This window comes from Phocoena phocoena, chromosome 1 (assembly GCF_963924675.1).
Source record: "Phocoena phocoena chromosome 1, mPhoPho1.1, whole genome shotgun sequence".
In the NCBI taxonomy this organism is placed as follows: Eukaryota; Metazoa; Chordata; class Mammalia; order Artiodactyla; family Phocoenidae; genus Phocoena; species Phocoena phocoena.
Genome location: NC_089219.1, coordinates 165,362 through 184,378, shown reverse-complemented (window position 1 = coordinate 184,378; position 19,017 = coordinate 165,362). Strand labels below are relative to the sequence as shown.

Sequence of the window (19,017 nt, the reverse complement as noted above, 5' to 3'; positions counted from 1 at the left end):
GAATTGTAGGTTAATTTGTCATGCAGCTATAAATAACAATGATGTTTTATGTAAAATTAAAATAAATATAAATAACAATAGCAATAAACAACTAATGTGCCCACCGCCACCCAGGGCCACCACCACGTGCCCACTTGATGGGGTTGTGGAAGAGGTCAGGCGGGGCGGGACCCGGAAACAGCCGTTGAAGCTGTGAAGGGTGGAGTGGGTTGGCCTGATGTCTGCCTGGAAGTCGCTTCCCCGTGAGCTCCAGCTGGGGGTGCAGGGACAGCCAAGGCCCATCCCTGTGGCTCCTGGGCAGGGCAGGGGCCCATTTCTGTTCTGGTAACTGACAGGGCATGGCGTAGGGGATTCATGGGCCCCAGACTTCAGACAAGGACAGGTGCGGGAGATGCTCCGTGCTGAGACCCACAGAACCCAGCCTGCCCCAGGGCCACACTGACCTGCCCTCAATGGGCATGTCAGCCCTTTTTGCAGCCTGGTATCTGTGGTGACCAAGAAGCAACTGGATGCTGCTGCTTCAGAGGTGTCTCTTCCTGGTGGACTGCCTGACCCTGACACCCATCTGGTGGCTTTGGGCTCCTGCTTCAGAGAAGGAATCCCCACGTCTGTGTGGGGAGGTGGGGGCCCACTTCCTGCCTTCCCATCCTTACCCACGAGTGGGCCAGAGGCCACGCCCTTCCCCTCACCCATGGTCCCCCCAGCACCCCTTGCCTTGTCTAGCACAGTGGGGTAGGGCTCAGCGGCTCTGGGTGTGGGGAGGCAACTCTGTCCTCTCCTGGCCCCTACGTCCACCCCGCAACATATGAGCTGACCACGGCCTGGGCCATACACGCACATGCAGGGGCTGGGGGCTGGCCAAGCTCCAGCCGGAGCATCCCCAGCTCCTGGCCCTCCCTTTTCATGGCCTCTCAAGGCCCCAGGCCTGTGGGGCCCTGGGCTTGGGCTTCCGCTGCCAGCCTAAGGTCAGAAAAGTGTTAGGCAAGACCTGGCCAAGCTTCTTCCTCTACTTGGATCAGGAGGCCGGCTCTGGACGAAATGCCAGGTGGGACAGGGCACCATCTGGCTGTGTGTGCATGGGACTTTCTTCTCTCTGTGTCCCTAGGAGTTTGCTTTGTTGAATTAAGAGGTGAGGGTAACATCCCAGGACTGAGCTGACTGGTCTGCCCACTTGGAGTCTGCAATCTTTGGTCGGACTTTTCCAGAGCAGAGACCAGGTCCAATGGACTAAATGTTTGTGTCCACAACCCTTACTGCCTCACCCCCTTCCCTGCTAATTCATATGTTGAAACCTGGTGGTGGCCTTAAGAGGGGCCTCTGGGAGGGGATGGGGTCATGGAATGAGATTAGTGCCCTTACAGAGGGACGAGACGGGAGAGCTTTCGCCCACTCTGTCGGCCATGTGAGGACACAGCCGGAAGGCAGGCTTTGCGCCTGGAAGAGGTCCTCACGGGAACCTGCCTGTGCTGCTACCAGCTTCTGGGTCCATGATGAATACGTTTCTTTCTTTTCTTTTTTTAAAATAAATTTATTTATTTATTTGTTTTTATTTTGGGCTGCATCAGGTCTTCGTTGCTGCGTGTGTGGGCTTTCTCTAGTTGCCGCGAGCGGGAGCTACTCTTCGTTGCGGTGCACAGGCTTCTCATTGTCGTGTCTTCTCTCGTTGCAGAGCACAGTCTCTAGGCACGTGGGCTTCAGTAGTTGTGGCTCACGGGCTCTAGAGCACAGGCTCAGTAGTTGTGGGGCACGGGCTCAGTAGTTGTGGCTCGCGGGCTCTAGAGCGCAGGTTCAGTAGTTGTGGCTCACGGGCTTCAGTAGTTGTGGCTCGCGGGCTCTAGAGCGCAGGCTCAGTAGTTGTGGCTCGCGGGCTCTAGAGCGCAGGTTCAGTAGTTGTGGCTCACGGGCTTCAGTAGTTGTGGCTCGCGGGCTCTAGAGCGCAGGCTCAGTAGTTGTGGCTCGTGGGCTCTAGAGTGCAGGCTCAGTAGTTGTGGGGCACGGGCTCAGTAGTTGTGGCTCGCAGGCTCTAGAGCGCAGGCTCAGTAGTTGTGGCGCACGTGCTTAGCTGCTCCGCGGCATGTGGGATCTTCCCCGACCAGGGCTCGAACCCGTGTCCCCTGCATTGACAGGTGGATTCTTAACCACTGCGCCGCCAGGGAAGCCCAGGGACTCTATTCTTTAAGAAGTTACATTGCTGGCATCAGAAGAAAACAACTGATCTTTCCGATGGCACAGGCGCCCCACCTCGGAGGAGCTCCGGCTCGCGCGTGATGCAGAGGCACATGGCGGGTCAGGGAGGGAGGAGGCGCAAACACACGGAGAGAATCTTATGTTTAATTTTCTGTGGTCCTGCCGTAAAATAGTTTCTTTTTTGGCCCGTGCTGCAAGGCTTGCAGGATCTTAATTCCCCGACCAGGGATCGAACCCGGGCCCCAGCAGTGAGAGTGCCGAGTCTAACCACTGGACCGCCAGGGAATGCCCAAAATATAAATTTTATTTCATCAAGTGTCCCAGTCCCAAAGGGTGCCTAGAGCTCAGTGGCTGTGCTGACAGGGCCCGCAGCTGTGACCGGTGCAGCTGTGACGCTGCTGCAGGTTTCTCAGACGTAGCTGAGAAACTTGGTGACCTAGTGGTTAGGATTCCGAGCTTTCACTGCCATGGCGTGGAACAGTGATGTGGCCTTGAGGGAAGTTGGGAGGAGGGAGAGGGAAAGGGAGACAGTTACCACTTGTTCCTGGAGCACACCTGCCTCTGGGCTCTCAGTAACCAGCCCACCAGAACTAGTCTCCACCTGGGCAGGTAACTGAGGAGAACAAACACACAGAGCCAGAGACCCACCATCTCATGGTCAGGACACAGTCAAATCGAGTCGGACACAGAGGCCTCTCAGAGCCGGCCAGGGCCCTCCCCACAGAGACTCAGGCCTCTTCAGTCTGCTTTGTGTTTGGAGTACCTGCAGGTCCACACCCTGCCCCCACATTCCACGCGGGGCGCCTGTGCAGGACAGCCTCGACCTCCCCACCAGTGGTTCAGGGATGCGCCTGACACAGTCCGGGACTGAACCCTACCTCTGCTGTCACTGTGACCTTGCATGTTGTCACTGTGTGTCACAAAATCTCAAGTGTAAAACGGGATTAGTAATAGTACCTGCCTATGGAACTGGGTGGTTGAGAGGATTAAATAAAATAAATAATCTGCATTATGACAGCTTCCAGCCAAGACTGAGTAGCAGGGGCCAGATTTACCCTTCTGCCTAAAACAATTAAAAAGCTGGTTAAAATATATGAAACTGCAGCATGAAAAAGAGTGGTCCCTGGGCTTCCCTGGTGGCACAGTGGTTAAGAATCCACCTGCCGGGGCTTCCCTGGTGGTGCAGTGGTTGGGAATCTGCCTGCCAATGCAGGGGACACGGGTTCGAGCCCTGGTCCGGGAAGATCCCACATGCCACGGAGCAGCTAAGCCCGTGAGCCACAACTACTGAGCCTGCGTGTCTGGAGCCTGTGCTCCACAACGGGAGAGGCCGTGACAGTGAGAGGCCCGCGCACCGCGATGAAGAGTGGCCCCCTCTTGCTGCAACTGGAGAAAGCCCTCGCACAGAAACGAAGACCCAACACAGCCAAAATAAATTAAAAAAAAAAAAAAAGGAAGAAAAAAAGAATCCACCTGCCAATGCAGGGGACACAGGTTTGAGCCCTGGTCCGGGAAGATCCCACATGCCACGGAGCAACTAAGCCCGTGCTCCACAACTACTAAGTCTGCCCTCTAAAGCCCGCGAGCCACAACTACTGAAGCCCACGAGCCACAACTACTGAAGCCCGTGAGCCACAACTACTGAAGCCCACGTGCCTAGAGCCCATGCTCCGCAACAAGAGAAGCCACCGCAATGAGAAGGTGTGCACCGCCTGCACACCTCAATGAAGAGTAGCCCCTGCTCGCCGCAACTGGAGAAAGCCCACGCGCAGAAACAAAGACCAAACACAGCCAAAAATACATGTTAAAAAAAAAAAAAAAAAAGCCCAGCTCTTTAACAAAAAAGAAAAAATGGTCCCTGAGAAGTGGAAAAGAAATGAAGTGAGCCCTACACTGCCCCAGCTGACTGCTTGGAGACGGTTTCCAGGCCACAGTGCAGGGCAGGAAGCCAGGGAGACTCCCTGAGTTAGGGAGGTGGAGCTGACAGTCCGGGGGGCCAATGCAGCTGGAGTTCACAGGACAAGGTGTCAGAAGGAAGAGAGGTGGTGCCAGAGACAGAACTCCAGAGAGCTGCAGGGGTTCCGCCTCAGACCTGATTAGAACATCCTGTGCGGAAACTCCTCCAGGCCAGGGAAAGGACCACCCAAAGAATTAGATGGCAACCCCTGAGTTCACACAGGGCCAGACACAGTTCCAGTCTCCACTAGCCAGAATGGAAACCCCATAACTACAGGGCGGGTGGCAGAGTGCCCAGCAGGGTCTTGTCCAACAGTGAGGAATGACCAGCATAGGTTAGGCACTGCTCTAGGCCTGCCCAACAAAGTTTACAAACAAGACCCGAAGGGGTCAAACTGCTTCCAAATAACAGCCGCACCCAGAACAGAGCTCAGGAATGTTTATAGTAGCATAAACATACCCAGCACCCAACACGTTAAAATTCACAATGTCTGGCATCCAGTAAAAGTTTACCAGGCATGCAGAGAAGCAGGAAAATCTGACCCATAATGAGAAAGCTCAACCAATTGAAAGCACCCTAGAACTGTCACAGGTGATAGACAAGGACATTAAAACAGTTGTTATAGCTGCACTTCACATGATTGAGAAGCTAGAAGAAAGACTGAATGTCTTGGAGACGTTGAAGGTACAAAAACCCCAATTGAACTTTTGGAAAATTATGATGTCTGATGTAAGAAATACATTGGGTGGGAGTAATGCAGACTAGAGATTAGACATTGAAGAGAAAACTATTAGTAAACTGCAAACATAAAAATAAAAACTTTTGAAAATAAAACAGAGGTTTAAAAAGTGGGGACTGGGGGAAGAAAAGAGCATTAGTGAACTGTGGTCAACGTCAAGGGCCTGACATACATGTAATTGGTGTCTCAGAGGAGGGGGGAAGGTGAGAAACATTTGCAGAAATAATGACTGGAAGTTTTACAATCTTGACATAAATGATAAACCCACAGATCCAAGAAGCTCAAGGAAACTCAAGCGCAAGAAGTTTGCTTATTTATTTATTTATTTATATTTATTTATTTGGTTGCCCCGGGTCTTAGTTGCAGCAGGTGGGCTCCTTAGTTGCAGCTTGTGAGCTCCTTAGTTGCATCTCGCTGGCTCCTTAGTTGTGGCATGTGAACTCTTAGTTGCGGCATGCATGTGGGATCTAGTTCCCAGGGATTGAACCCAGGCACCCTGCATTGGGAGCGCCGAGTCTTAACCACTGCGCCACCAGGGAAGTCCCAAGCACAAGAAGTTTGAAGAAAATTGCATCAAGGAACATCATAATCAAATTGCTAAAACACAGCAATAAAAAAATGATTTCTGCTGTCACAACTTCTAGTCAGAGGTGTGGGCATAATGAAGATGAAGATTCACCAAACAAGCTCTATACGTTGGTTACCTGTGTACCTGTCACCACTTTCAAAAATCTACAGACAGTTAATGTGGATGAGAACTATCTGCTGATTGTCCAGTAAAATTATAGAACTGCCAAAACAAAACCAAAACCAAAGCCAACAAACAAAAAGCAAAAGGTGTGGGAAGTTCTAGCCAGGCCAACTAGGCAAGAAAATGAAATAAAATGCATCCATATTGGAAAAAAGAGGTAAAACTATCTGTGTTCAAATGACATGATCTTATATGTAGAGAATTCCGTGGAATGCACTAAGAAAAACTGTTAGAACTAATGAATGAGTTAAGCAAGGTTGCAGGGTACAAGATCAATATTTTAAAATCAGTTATATTTCTATATGTTTTCAACAAACAATCTGAAAATGAAATAAGAAATCTATTCAATTTATAATAACATCAAAAAGACTAAAACACTTATGAATAAATTTAATAAAGGAAGTGCAAAACTTATACTTTGAAAACTATACAATATTGTTGAAAGAAATTAAAGAAGACCTAAATAAATGGAAAGATATTCCACATTCGTGGATTGGAAGATTTAACATTGTTAAGGTGACAGTACTTCCCAAATTGATCTATAGATTCAATACAATCTCTTCAAAGTTCCAGTTAACATGTTTTCAGAAATTGACAAGCTGCTCCTAAAATTCATATGGAAATCCAAGGGACCCAGAATATCCAAAACAATCTTGAAAAAGAACAAAGTTGGAGGACTCAAACTTCCTGATTCCAAAAGTTACTACAAAGCTACAATAATCAAGACAGTGTGGTACCAGCATGAGGTTGAACATATTGATTGATGGAATAGAATTCAGAGTTCAGAAAGAAGCCTTCACTTTTAGTCACTTGGTTTTCAACCAGGATGCCAAGACAATCCATTAGAAGAAAGAACAGTCTCTTCAACAAATTGTGCTGGGACATCTGAATATCCATATGCAAAAGAATGAAGTTGAACGCCTTCCTCACACCATACAGAAAAATTAACTAAAAATGGATGATATACGTAAGTGTAAGAGCTAAAATTATAAAACACTTAGAAGAAAATACAGGAGTAATTCTTCATGACCTTGGGTCAGGAAGGACCTGAAGTCAGGTCCAGAAGACAAAGCCTTCTTGGATATGTTTCCAAAAGCAAAAGTGACAAAAGGTTAAAAAAAAAAAAAAAAGATAAATTGGACTTCATAAAAATTAAAAATTTTTGGCTTCAAAGGAGATTATCGAAAAAGTGAAAGACACATAGAATGGGAGAAAATATTTGCAAAACATATTGACAAGAGGTTTGTATTTAAAATATATAAATAACTCTCTCAACTCAATAATAAGACAACCCAACTAAAAAATTGGAGAAAAATCTTAATAGACATTTCTCCAAAGATATATAAATGGCCAATAAACACAGGAAAAGATGCCTGACATCATCAACCATCAGGGAAATTTAAATCAAACCACAATGAGATACCACTTCATACCCCCTAGGGTAGCTATAATTAAAAAGACAGATGGTAACAAGTATTGGTGAGCTTGTGGAGAAATTGGAGCACTTACACATTGTTCATAGGAATGCAAAATGGTGCAGCCACTTTAGAAAACTGTTTGGAAGTTCCTCAAAAGGTTAAATGTAGAATTACCATATGACCCAGCAATTCCACTCCTAGGTACGTATCAAGAGAAATGAAAACACGTCTACACAAAAATGTGTGCATAAATGTTCACAGCAGCATTATTCATCATAGCCAAGAAGTGGAAATAACCCAAATTCCATCAACTGATGAATGGGTAAGTTTAAAAATGTGCTAGGGAACTTGTGTGGCAGTCAAGTGGTTAAGACACCATGCTTTCACTGCAGGGGATGTGGGTTCAAACCCTGGTTGGAGAACTAAAATCCCACATGTTGCTCGGCGTGGCCAAAAAGATAAATAAATAATACATACATACAATTTATTTACATATCTTATTATTTACATATCTTACATACACACACACATAAAATGTGCTATATCCATACAATGGAATATTCTTTGGCAACAAAAAGGAATGAAGTACTGATACATGCTATGACATGGATGAACCTTGAAAAGATTATGCCAGGAGAAAGAAGCCAGACACAAAAGGCCACATTTTGTGTGAGTCCATTTACATGAAATGTCCACAATAGGCAAATTGGTACAAAGTAGATTAGTGGTTGCCCATGGCTGGGGTGGAGGTCCAGGGGAATGGGGAATGAGTACATATGGGGGTACGGGGTATCCTTGTGGGGTGATGAAAATGTTCTAAATTTGTTTATATTGATGGTTGCACAACTCTGACTATACTAAAAACTAATTTAAATGGGTGAATTGTATGGGGTGTAAGTTATATATCAATAAAGCTGTTAACCCCTTCTCTATAAAAACAGCAGTAAAGAGAAGGTTTGAAGAGCCTCTATGGAAAAAAAGACATGATATATACAGAGGAACAAGGATAAATGATGGCTGATTTCTTGTTGGAAACAATGCATGTGAGGAGACAGTGGAACTACATCTTTACTGAAAGTAAAAACTATCAACCTAGAATTCTAGAAACAGAACCACCCATACCTATATGGTCAGCTAACTTTCAACAAAGGTGCTAAAACAATTCAGTGGAGAAAGAAGAGTCTTTTCAACAAATGGTATAGGTACTATTGGATATCCATCCAAAAATAAAATAATCTGGAACCATGTCTTTACACCGTATACACAGATTAACTCAGAATGGATCATAGACCTAAATGCAAAACCTAAAACTAAAAAAAAACTTCTTGGAGAAAATTTAGAAAATCTTTGGGATCTTTGGTTAGGCGAAGATTTCTTAGATACAACCAAAAGAACAATCCATGAGAGAAAAATGGATAAATTGGAATTCATCAAAATTGAGAACTTCTGCCCTTCAAAAGACATTGTTCAGAAAATGAAAAGATGAGCCACAGACTAGAAGGAAATAATTTCATATCACGTAACTGATGAAGAACTTACGTAAAGAATATATAGAGAACTCTTAAGACTCAACAATAAGAAAACAAGTAACCCAATGAAGAAAATGGGCAGAAGATTTGATCAGTCATTTCATGGAAGAAGATATATGGATGCATTTATTTATTTAAAAATTTTTTATTTAAAATTTAAATTTTTATTTTTAAATTTAAAATTTTTTAAAAATTTAAATTTTTATTTAAATTTAAAATTTTATTTAAAAATTTTTTGCCACGCGGCTTGTGGGATCTTAGTTCCCCGACCAGGGATCAAACCCAGGCCCTCGGCAGTGAAAGCGCCAAGTCCTAACCACTAGACCACCAGGGAATTTCCTGGATGCATTTAAACACACGAAAAGATGCTCAACTTTAGTCATTAAGGAAATGCAAATTAAAACCACAATGAGGGACTTCCCTGGTGGCACAGCGGTTAAGACTCCACACTCCCAATGCAGGGGGCCCGGGTTCAATCCCTGGTCAGGGAACTAGATCCCATATGCATGCTGCAACTAAGAGTTCACATGCCACAACTAGGGAGCTGGTGAGCTGCAACTAAGGAGCCCACCTACCACAACTAAGACCTGGTACAACCAAATAAATAAATAAAATTTAAAAAATAAAATAAAATACCCTCTTTAATAATCGTTTAAAAAAAAAAGCAAGCAAAAAAACAAGAAAACCCCACAATGAGACAGTACTAACCATCTACTAGAATGGTAAAGTTAAAAAGTCTGACCAGGGCTTCCCAGGTGGCGCAGTGATTGAGGATCTGCCTGCCAATGCAGGGGACACGGGTTCGAGCCCTGGTCTGGGAAGATCCCACATGCCGCGGAGCAACTGGGCCCGTGAGCCACAACTACTGAGCCTGCGCGTCTGGAGCCTGTGCTCCGCAACAAGAGAGGCCGCGATAGTAAGAGGCCCGCGCACCGCGATGAAGAGTGGCCCCCGCTTGCCACAACTAGAGAAAGCCCTCGCACAGACATGAAGACCCAACACAGCCATAAATAAATAAATAAATTTAAATCATATGGGCTTCTAAGAAGACCTCTGCTTTAAAAAAAAAAAAAAAAAAAAAAAAAAGAGGTCTGACCAGACCTAGTGCTGGTGTGGATATGGAGCAACTGGAACTCTCAGGAACTCTTGGGGGGGTGAAAAAATGGTAACCATGCCGGAAAACAGTCTACCCAAGAGAAATGCAAGCACGTGTTCACACAAAAACTTAAACACAAATGTTTGTAACATAGCCCCAAATGTCCATCAACAGGTGAATGGATAAACAAATCTTGGCATGTCCAACAATGGGACACTCCTTATTAATTATGAAAATAACTATTGGCATACACGAATCTCAAAATAATTATGCTCAGTGACAGAAGACAGTCATACTGCACTCTTTTGTACTATACCAACGAGTGCCTACTGTATGATCCCATCTACATGAAGTTCTGGACGGTGCCACCCAACTGCAGTGACAGAAGGGAAAGAAGGCCCACGTGGCTGCCTGGGCAGAGGGGGGCGTCAGAAAGGGCACAGGAACCCTTGGGATGATGGGGAGTGTGGTGATGGCTTCCCGGGTGACTACACATGTCAAAACTTAGCTAACTTTACACTTTAAATACGTGGAGTTTATCATATTAAATTATACATCAATAAACTATTAAAAAATGAAAAGTAAAAAGCCTGTAATCTGTGTAAAGCATTTAAGACTGCCGGGCGTGTAACAGCTGCTCGTTGAAAGTCGGCTCTTATTTTTGAGGGCTTATGTCTCAAGGTCAAGGGCTCAAAGCAAGCTAAGTGGCTTCGGGAAGGGGCCCTGGCGCCCCCAAACACACCGCCCTCGCAGAGCCAGGCGCCGACGGCTCTGCCCTGCCAACTTCCGGTGGAGCCTGCTCGCCTGCTGCTGGCTTCCGGCGGTACCGCAGGCCGCGTGCCCGGCGACGCCACTCCCCGGCGGCTCCTCCAGCCCGTCCGTCTACACCCGCTCGCGGGCCTCCACAGAGACTTAAGGCCCCCAGCGCCGAGCTGGGTCAGAAGCGCGCAGATGCCCGTGTGCTCCAGAGCCCTTCTCACGAGGAGGCCCATGATTGGGGGGCGAGGAGAGAGAGGGGACGGCTCGGGTAACTCCAGCCACAGCTGCTCTTCAGAAGGAACCAGGTCCACCGCGCCCTCCCCACAGCCTCCCCTCGGGTCCTATACTGCCTTCTTCCAGGGCAGCCATGGCAACTGTAGGAAAGCCCCTGCCCCAAACCCTCCAAACTTCCTCTGTCTGGGAAGTCCATGGGGGGGCTCTGCTGCTGTGTCTCTGTAGACAGAGACACACACGTGTGTGCCACGGAGTCGTGATGTGGCGCTGGGCCAACTGGTGTCCACATAGAAACAAAAAGGTGTGACAGGACCCCCATCACCCACCATCCACGAAAATCAGTACCATGTGGGTTGTAGTCCCAGTGAGAAAGGTAAAACGATGAAGTTCTAAAAGCGTGGAAGGACATGGCGAAATCTTCATGACTTTCTGGGGCAGGAAAAGAGTTCTGTAAAAAGACAGAAGCAGGGCTTCCCTGGTGGCTCAGTGGTTAAGAATCCACCTGCCAGTGCAGAGCACACGGGTTTGAGCCCTGGTCCCGGAAGATCCCACATGCCGTGGAGCAACTGGGCCCACGAGCCACAACTACTGAGCCTGTGCTCTAGAGCCCGTGCTCCGCAACAAGAGAAGCCACCGCAATGAGAAGCCCGCGCACCGCAACGAAGAGTAGCCCCCGCTCACCACAACTAGAGAAAAGCCCGCGCGCAGCAACAAAGACCCGACGCGGCCAAGAATAATTAATTAATTAATAAAAAAAGAAACAGTGATAAGCATAAAGAAAATTGTTGATAATTTGGACTATGTTAAAATTTAAAACTTCTGTTCATCAAAAGGCACTGTTAAGAGATTGAAAAGTTGAGTTGGGGGGGGAGATATTCATAGTACAAATGTTCAAAACAGAATCCTTATCCAGAATGGGTAACAAACTCCTACAGATCAATAAGAAAAAGGCATAGAAAAGAGGCAGAAGCACTGAAGAGACACACATCTTCACAAAGGAGGATGCCAGTGGGGACTTCCTTGGTGGTCCAGCGGTTAAGACTCTGCGCTCCCAATGCAGGGGTCCAGGGGTTCGATCCCTGGTCAGGGAACTAGATCCCACACGCTGCAACGAAGATCCTGACTGCCGCAACTAAAGACCTGGTGCAGCCAAATAAATATTTAAAAAGAAGATGACAATGGCCAGTAACTTCATTCTTAAGGAAAGTGCTGCACCAGGCGGTGACAGGCCGTAGGCAGTGTGGGCGCAGACACACTGGAGCGAGGGCACAGCCACCCCGGAAAACTGTTGGGCAGTGTCCTCTAGAGCTGGACAAACACCTCTGACCCCACAACTCTCCAAGACCGCCAAAAGAAATGTTCCAGAATGTTCATAGATAGCATCACTCGGAATAGCTGCAAACTGGAAATGACCCAAATCTCCATCCACAGTAAAGCGATGCACGGATCACACGTGGACCACCCTCAGCGGCGAAGCTGGCCAACACAGCCTTAGCCACCGAGTCCAGAGCCTGAGGAGGAACGGGGAAGAGGACTGTGGGATTAGAAGGCGGAGAGCATGGGTACTGGTCTCTGCCCCGTCCCAGCACAGAGCGCCTGAACCTGGAAATTTCCTGCCGAGAGTACAGGAGCATCTTTTGTTCTAGTGAGGCTCCTGTGGGGGCTGCGCACCGGCAAGACCAAGCCTGATGAGAAGCGTGGGACTTTCGGCCCCGCCCCCATCCTCTCGAGAAAGGAGGGGGGCTGAAAATGGGGTTAGATCGACCATGGCTGTGTGAAGAAGCCTCCACAAAATCCCGAGCGCCGGAGGTGGGTGGAGCTGCGTCCACGCTCCTTCCCACGAAGCCCTGCCCACCTCCCAACCTGGGCCCTCATCTGCATCCTTCATCCCGCCCTTTGATAATGAACTGGTGAGCGTTAGTGAATGTCTCCCTGAGTTCTCTGAGCTCCTCTGGCAAATTAATTTAAGCCAAGGGGCAATGGGTCGTGGGAAGCTCACATCTGTAGCCAAGTCGGACAGAAGTGGTGGGTGACCCGGGGACCTGCTCCTTGCCATTGGCGTCTGCAGTTGGGGGCAGTCTGTGGGACTGAGCCCCTAAGCATCTCCAGATATTATCAGAATTGAGTTAACCTGTCAGACACACAGCTGGTGTCACCGAATTGCCTGGCGTGGGACACCCCCCCCCCCCCCCCCGCCACACACACACTTTTGGCGACCAGTAAAGGAGACTCACAGGAGAGACATAGGAGGGAAACCTGGGTTTTCCCAACACACAGAGGCAGCGAGGAGAGACCTCAGACCAGGCTTGCCCACCCAGGGCGGCCGAGAACGTCACCCGACCTCGCTCTTCCGGGGTGACTCGGCCTCCTCCACTCGAAGCCTCGGCTGTCGTGGTCCCCACCTGCCCAGTCTCAATCCCCTGGACCCTCCTCAGAGGCCACCCTCCTCTCCACTCTAGATCCTTCTTAAGATGTGTTGCTGTCAGAAATGATCCTATTTACCTGTTAGTTTCAATGTTTGCTGTCCAACCCCCCTACTCCCTCCTCTGTCCCCAGCGGGAGGGGTGTGTGTCACAATGACCAGGCTGGGGATAGGCAACACCAGCCTCGAGGGCAGGATGGCTCTGAGCAGGGCCTTTGGGGCCCAACTCTGCCACTTACTAGCTGTGTGGCTACGGACAACTCACTCACCCTCTCTGTGCCTTACCAAGCTCAACTGTGAAGGAGGATCCTCCTGGCGTCCCTCTCAGGATGGACACATTTTGGAAAAGTGCTCAGGGCACTGGGCAGGGTGATGCCTGTAAGGGGCTGTTCTCAGAGGCCTTGCCTCCTGCCCAGCTCCTGCTGGTGACCTGCAGGTGGCAGCACCAGACCCCTGTTCCTGGAGAGACAGACTGCACTGCCACCCCCGCCTTGGGCCCCGCTTGCAGGAGCCTAGGTCGGGAGAGGTGCTGGTCTTGGGGGGCTGCCAGCAGGTGAGGTGACAGGAGGAGTGGGGAGGGCTGAGTTTTCACAGTGGGCGGGGCCACTTGAACAGGAAAGGGCAGCCTTCGGCCAGGATGGGCAGCAGGGTAGCCTTCAGCTTAGGAAAGGGAGGTCCTGTGGGCCTGACTGCTGGTCAGCGTTCTCTAACTGGCATCTGACCTGACCAGGAAGGCGTCCCTCACGTAGCTGGCAGACCCTCAAATGCCATCTATTTGTGGCCTGTACCCTGCCGCCTGGCAGGAGACATGTGACTGCGGGGCTGTGGTATTTTGGGCAATGGGGGTGGGGCCTGCGCGGCGAGCACTGCACCATGCTGCTCTGGGACAGGCAGCTTGGATGCCCAGCTCCGCTGCCCCGGCTGGCTGTGGGGTCCCAGGTACAGTACTGTCAGCCCCTCATTCCCACCCTAAGGGGTCCCAAGGCAGACAGCCCCCACTGGGACCTCCCCTAGGACCAGAGGGGAGGACGAGGTGCAGCGGGGTCAGGAAACCGCGGTGCCCTGGTCTCAAGGCACCTCCATCTCAGGACTTGCCTGGCCAGAGTGACCTCCCACCGCCCTGGGTCCAGTGGCAGCTGACCAAGGCCCAAAAGGCAGCCCCCTGCAGGGGGCTGAGAGGTCAGGGGGTGTCAGCCAGGTAGGGTTGCCTTAGTTCACTGAGACGCGGGGAGGGGACCTCTGCCGGCTGGGCAGATCCGGTCAGGGGCACAGACACTGAGGATGGCCCCGGGGGGGCCGGTGGGAATCAGGAGGCTCATTTCTGTTGTGGGACCTCCTGCCCAGGCAGGGGCAGAGCCAGGCTCGCCCTGATGACCCCTGAGAGGGCTCTGGCCAGCACTAGCTTGACCTTGGTAAGCTCAGAGGAAGCCTAGCAGTCTGTCCCAGCCAAGGCCGGTGGAAGGTCATCACCAAAGACTGGTCACCTGCTGGGCACTGTGGCTCCTCTGAGGCATGATGGGATAGTCCGGCGCTGACTGTCGCCCAGGTAAACTGAGCCCTGGTGGGTGGTCCTTGAAATGGGCTTTGGTATATAGAGTTGGCCTCAGTACCAACAACTCTGCAGGAAAGCTGGAGGCTGACCCAGCTGAACAGAAAACGCATAACGTTGTGGAGGAAAACTCCTCCTGGGGATGAAAACCCAAACATGAGGAACCCTATTCTTTAGTGGACTTCACTAACCTGAATGCAGGACTGTAGCAATATGTCACTGTAACATTATCATTTGCAGTCAGTTTGGGAGCATGGAAGGTGGGTTTCGGATGTTCTAGCTCCAGGAAGCCATCAGGTTTGAGATCAGCACAGCTTCCCTCTGGATTCTGTTTGTTCTGCTTTCTTTCAGGACGGAGATGGAGTGCTGGCCCCTGAGCCAGGGAGGCGTGGGATGCCCAGGGGGCAGGTGGGGTGCGGGCAGTGTGTGCCGGCCAGGGCCCCGGGCCTGGGCCCATGAAGAGCCTGGTCTGTGGTTCACGTGTCTCTGCTGACCCAGAATGGAGAGCTTCCAGTGCAGCGTCCAGCTGAGCGGCCAGGACCGGGCTGAGTTATCAGCCGCTGACGCGAAGTGTGCCCTCCTGCGGGCCAGCCTGGCCTCTGGGCATGAGCTCTTGTCCAGTGACACTGACCAAAGGGACAGCAGTGGCAGCAGCCCCCCAGGGCCCCTGCCCCTTCCTGAGGGGCAGCTGGCTCCCAGGGGGAGTGACTGGCCTGGCTCTGAGGGGGAGAAGGTAGCCGCCCGGCAGCTGGTCAGCAGGTCTTGGTGTGAGCCCGTGCTGGCCCCGGAGGCCGGTCAGCAGACGCCCAGCGTGTCCGTGCGGCCAGAAGCTCAGCCGTCCCTCAGCCCTGGTGCTGCCCCTCTGGTCCAGGGCTCATCCCTCCCGGGTCCAGTGTCTTCCAGAGGCGAGAGGCAGAGGCTTCTGCAGGGCCCAGCCCCCCGGGGTCTTGCCCCTACTCTCACGGGTGAGCCCGCTCGGAGCCCCGATTCCACCGGCTGCAGCGCTGCCCCCCAGAGGCCCCCTGGCAGCCCCCCCAGCCAAAAGAAGAGGCGGGCTGCAGGCACCAAGGCGGGTGGGCGCTTGGGTGACCCAGGCCCTGCTCCCACCCAGCTGGGCTCCCTACTGCTCACTGAGGCCGGGGCCGAGGACGGCCTTGGCCTGGCTGGGTCCAGGGGGAAGGGCCTCCGGGTGGGGACCACAGGGCAGACAGCAGGAGCTGGGCAGATCGAGCTGGGGCCAGAGTCTCCAGAAGCCCCTGAGCAGGTGGCCAGGCGAGGGCCAGGTGTGGATCTGTCTACATCTGTCCCTACCACTGAGCAGGGTACAGACCTAATCGGAATGACCCTCAGAACTGAGCCACGCACTATATCCACGCTTGACCTGGGGGCTTCTGCAGATGTCACAATGGCTAAGTCAGACGTGGCTTTGTCCACACCCACCTCCGAGCCTCGACCCGATGAGCCTCTGTCTACACCTGCCTCCGAGCCTAGACTGGATGTGGACCTGCTTGTGCCAGGTCCAGGGGTCCAGCTGGAGGTGGGTTCATCTATACCTGTCTCAAAGGCTATTCGCCGTACAGCTCTGCCTCACCTGGTTTCTGAGGCTGGGTCTGATGTGGGTGTGTCTACACCTGCTCCCATCCCCGAGGCTGGGCCTGACGTGGCGGAGCTGGAGGTTGCCCCAGTGGCCAAGCTGGGTTTGAGCCCTATTCCGTCTCCAGAGGGGGGCCGACAGAAGCCCAGAGGGGACCCCTCAGCAGGTGCCCCTGGACACCGCACTGGGGAGCCCCCGCTAGGCGCTATCCAAGCCCCCAAGAAGAAGAAAGTGCGATTCTCCATGGCTGTGCCCAGCCCCGAGGAGCCAGGGTCAGGAGAGGCCTCGGGCCCAGCCTTCCCAGCCACAGCCCCCAGGACAGCAGCTGGGGGCCGCAGGGCATCTGGAGCCTGGGACACCGTGGCAGTTGGGCCCTGGACCCCCCAGCCTCGGATCCTGAAGCACCTGCCTCCCCCTGCCCCCTCTGCCTCAGCGGGGCCTGGGCACAGCTGCTCCTTTGCGGTGACCCTCCCAGAAGCCTATGAGTTCTTCCTTTGTGACACCATCGAGGAAGAGGATGAAGATGTTGAGAAGGAAGCAGAGGCTAGCCAGGCTCTGGCCGAAGTCCAGTGGCCGGGCGTGTGCGAGTTCTTCTTCCAAGATGGCCAAACCCAGAGGTCGAGGCCCTGGGAAGGCCACTCCCAGGCCCCACCCCTCCAGGCTGAGCCTGTGCCAGCCCCTCCACCAGGAGATCCCACACCCATCTCCATCCCCGAGGCCTACGAACACTTCCTCGGGGAGGACGCGTCAGGGGGCATGCTGGGGCCAGCTGCGCTTTTCCAGATGCAGGCCACGGAGACCCCCAGGTCAGTCCCCTGGGACGTGGGGACCAGCACCCCACCAGGGCCCAGCCCAGCCTCAGCGGAGCAGCTTGCCCCGGCCATCAGGCAAGCAGGTGTGTGTTGCGGGGACCCCATGGCCTGTCTAGGACCTGGGTACACACTGTCCAGGGAGTTGGGCCAAGAGGGCCACTGGGGAGGGGCAAGCCAGGACCCTGGGTTGCGAGCTGGTGGGGGCCCTCAGGGATGATCTGGGCAGGAAGGACCAGCTCCTGGCCACCCCAGGACCCAGTCCAGGTGGGGCAGCCCCAGTCGAGCAGGGCTTTGGCTCCACACTGACCGTGGCCCTGTGTTCAGGCCCAGGTAACAGCAGTGCCTGCCCCCAGCCTGTAGCAGGCAGGCGTTGGGGCAGCTCCAGCTCAGGCCATGCCGCCTGCCAGAGCAGGCTCGCATTCCCCCGGACGGTATTTTACAAACCAGGAAACGGTGCCCCAGACGTACTCGCCCAAGTCAGCCTGACTCAACTATGCCACACGCTACCCTGTATCACGGGGAGGATGTGACTCAAGACAGACATGGCCAGGAGAGACATGTCCCAGGGCAGGTGTGTGTGAGTGGGACAACGGCAGGGGCTCAGGACATGCTTCTCTTTCCTAGGGGAACCCCGGGGTCCCCTCACCTCGTTTACCTTCAGCCAGAATGACATGTGCCTGGTGTTTGTAGCCTTCGCTACCTGGGCTGTAAGAACATCAGACCTGCATGCCCCAGATGCCTGGAAAACAGGTTTGTGGGCCCGGGGGGCGGGGGGCTGGTGTCTAGAAGCCAAATGGAGGGGCAGTGGTGGTGTCCCAGCTGCTGGGCCAGCAGGGGTGAGGGGCACATGGGGAGGCGCAGGTGTCTCCCCTGACGGGTCTCCTGCGTTGCTCACCCACCCTCGCCCCGCTGGCCTCCTCCCATCCTTTGAGAACCCCGCCGTGTGGATGGAGGGTGGGGTACTGGGCTGGAATGGAGCCGGCACTCAGGAGGTCTTGTACTTCTCTTGCAGTTCTGCTGGCCAACATCGGCACCATCTCCGCCATCCGGTACTTCCGCCGGCAGGTGGGGCGGGGGCGCCGCAGCCCCAGCTCCTAAGACCCAGGCTCCGCCCAGGAAGACGCAGGATGAGGAAATGTCCACAGGTGCTCAGGATGAGGTGCTGCTCTCAGGCCTTGCCCTTTGGCCCTTGCATTCTGCGGCGTCTAGGAAGGAGCCTGCATCCTTGGTCCTGGCTCCCTTGGACTCCACCCGAGGGTCCAGCCAGTGGCCGAGGCCGAGGCTGTGCTCCACACTTGGGAGTGGGAGATTCTGGAAGGCTGGGAGGGTAGGCCAAGCAGGGAGCTGGGAGTCAGTAAGGTGCCAGATTAGCAACATAAAACACAAGGTGTCCATCGAAACTGGAGTAGTTTGAGACCTACTTATGCTAAGGAATTATTTGTGGTTTATCTGAAAGCAGAGTTAACTGGAGTCCTAATCCTATGTGGTTATCCTGTTGGGGGGAGGGGCATGATGGGGCTTCAGAGCAGCAGCGAGGCCCCAGCTGGAGATCTGGGCAGAGGGCCTTGAGGCTGGGGGCTGGCGTCCCAGGGACCCTCTGCCCTGTTTATAAGTGGGCTGGGCCGCTGGAGGCCTCTGAGGCCTCTCTAACCCCTGAACCCCAGGGGTCTGTGGTCAAGGCCTCCTCGGCTCCCGCCCGAGATGCTGAACAGGTACCCAGAGGGGCCCTGCAGGCTGGGGGTCTGTAGGGCAGAGCCTGGAGCCCCTCCTCTGGGGAGCCCTGGAGGAGGTACAGAGGCAGAAGGCAAGGGTATCAGGTGGAGGGACGGGACACCTGGGTTCGCCCAGAGCTGACAGGAGCCGGAGGTGACACAGGAAGGTGGACAGGGTGCGGGCAGTAGTGGAGCAAGGGGGCTGCCAGACTAGGCGCTGGGGGGGCGTCCAGCTCCGAGGCAGCACACACAGGGTCC

At 52.6% G+C, this 19,017-nt stretch overlaps 1 protein-coding gene across 1 annotated transcript; it reads left to right on the top strand.

Annotated features, from left to right (window-relative positions):
- Nucleotides 1-15,140: 15,140 nt before the first annotated feature.
- PERM1 (PPARGC1 and ESRR induced regulator, muscle 1) lies at nt 15,141-18,145 on the top strand. Its single transcript, XM_065890461.1, has 3 exons — nt 15,141-17,130; nt 17,738-17,797; nt 18,060-18,145. The coding sequence occupies exons 1-3, from the start codon at nt 15,141-15,143 to the stop codon at nt 18,143-18,145; spliced, it is 2,136 nt and encodes a 711-aa protein (XP_065746533.1).
- The last annotated feature ends 872 nt before the right edge of the window (nt 18,146-19,017 follow it).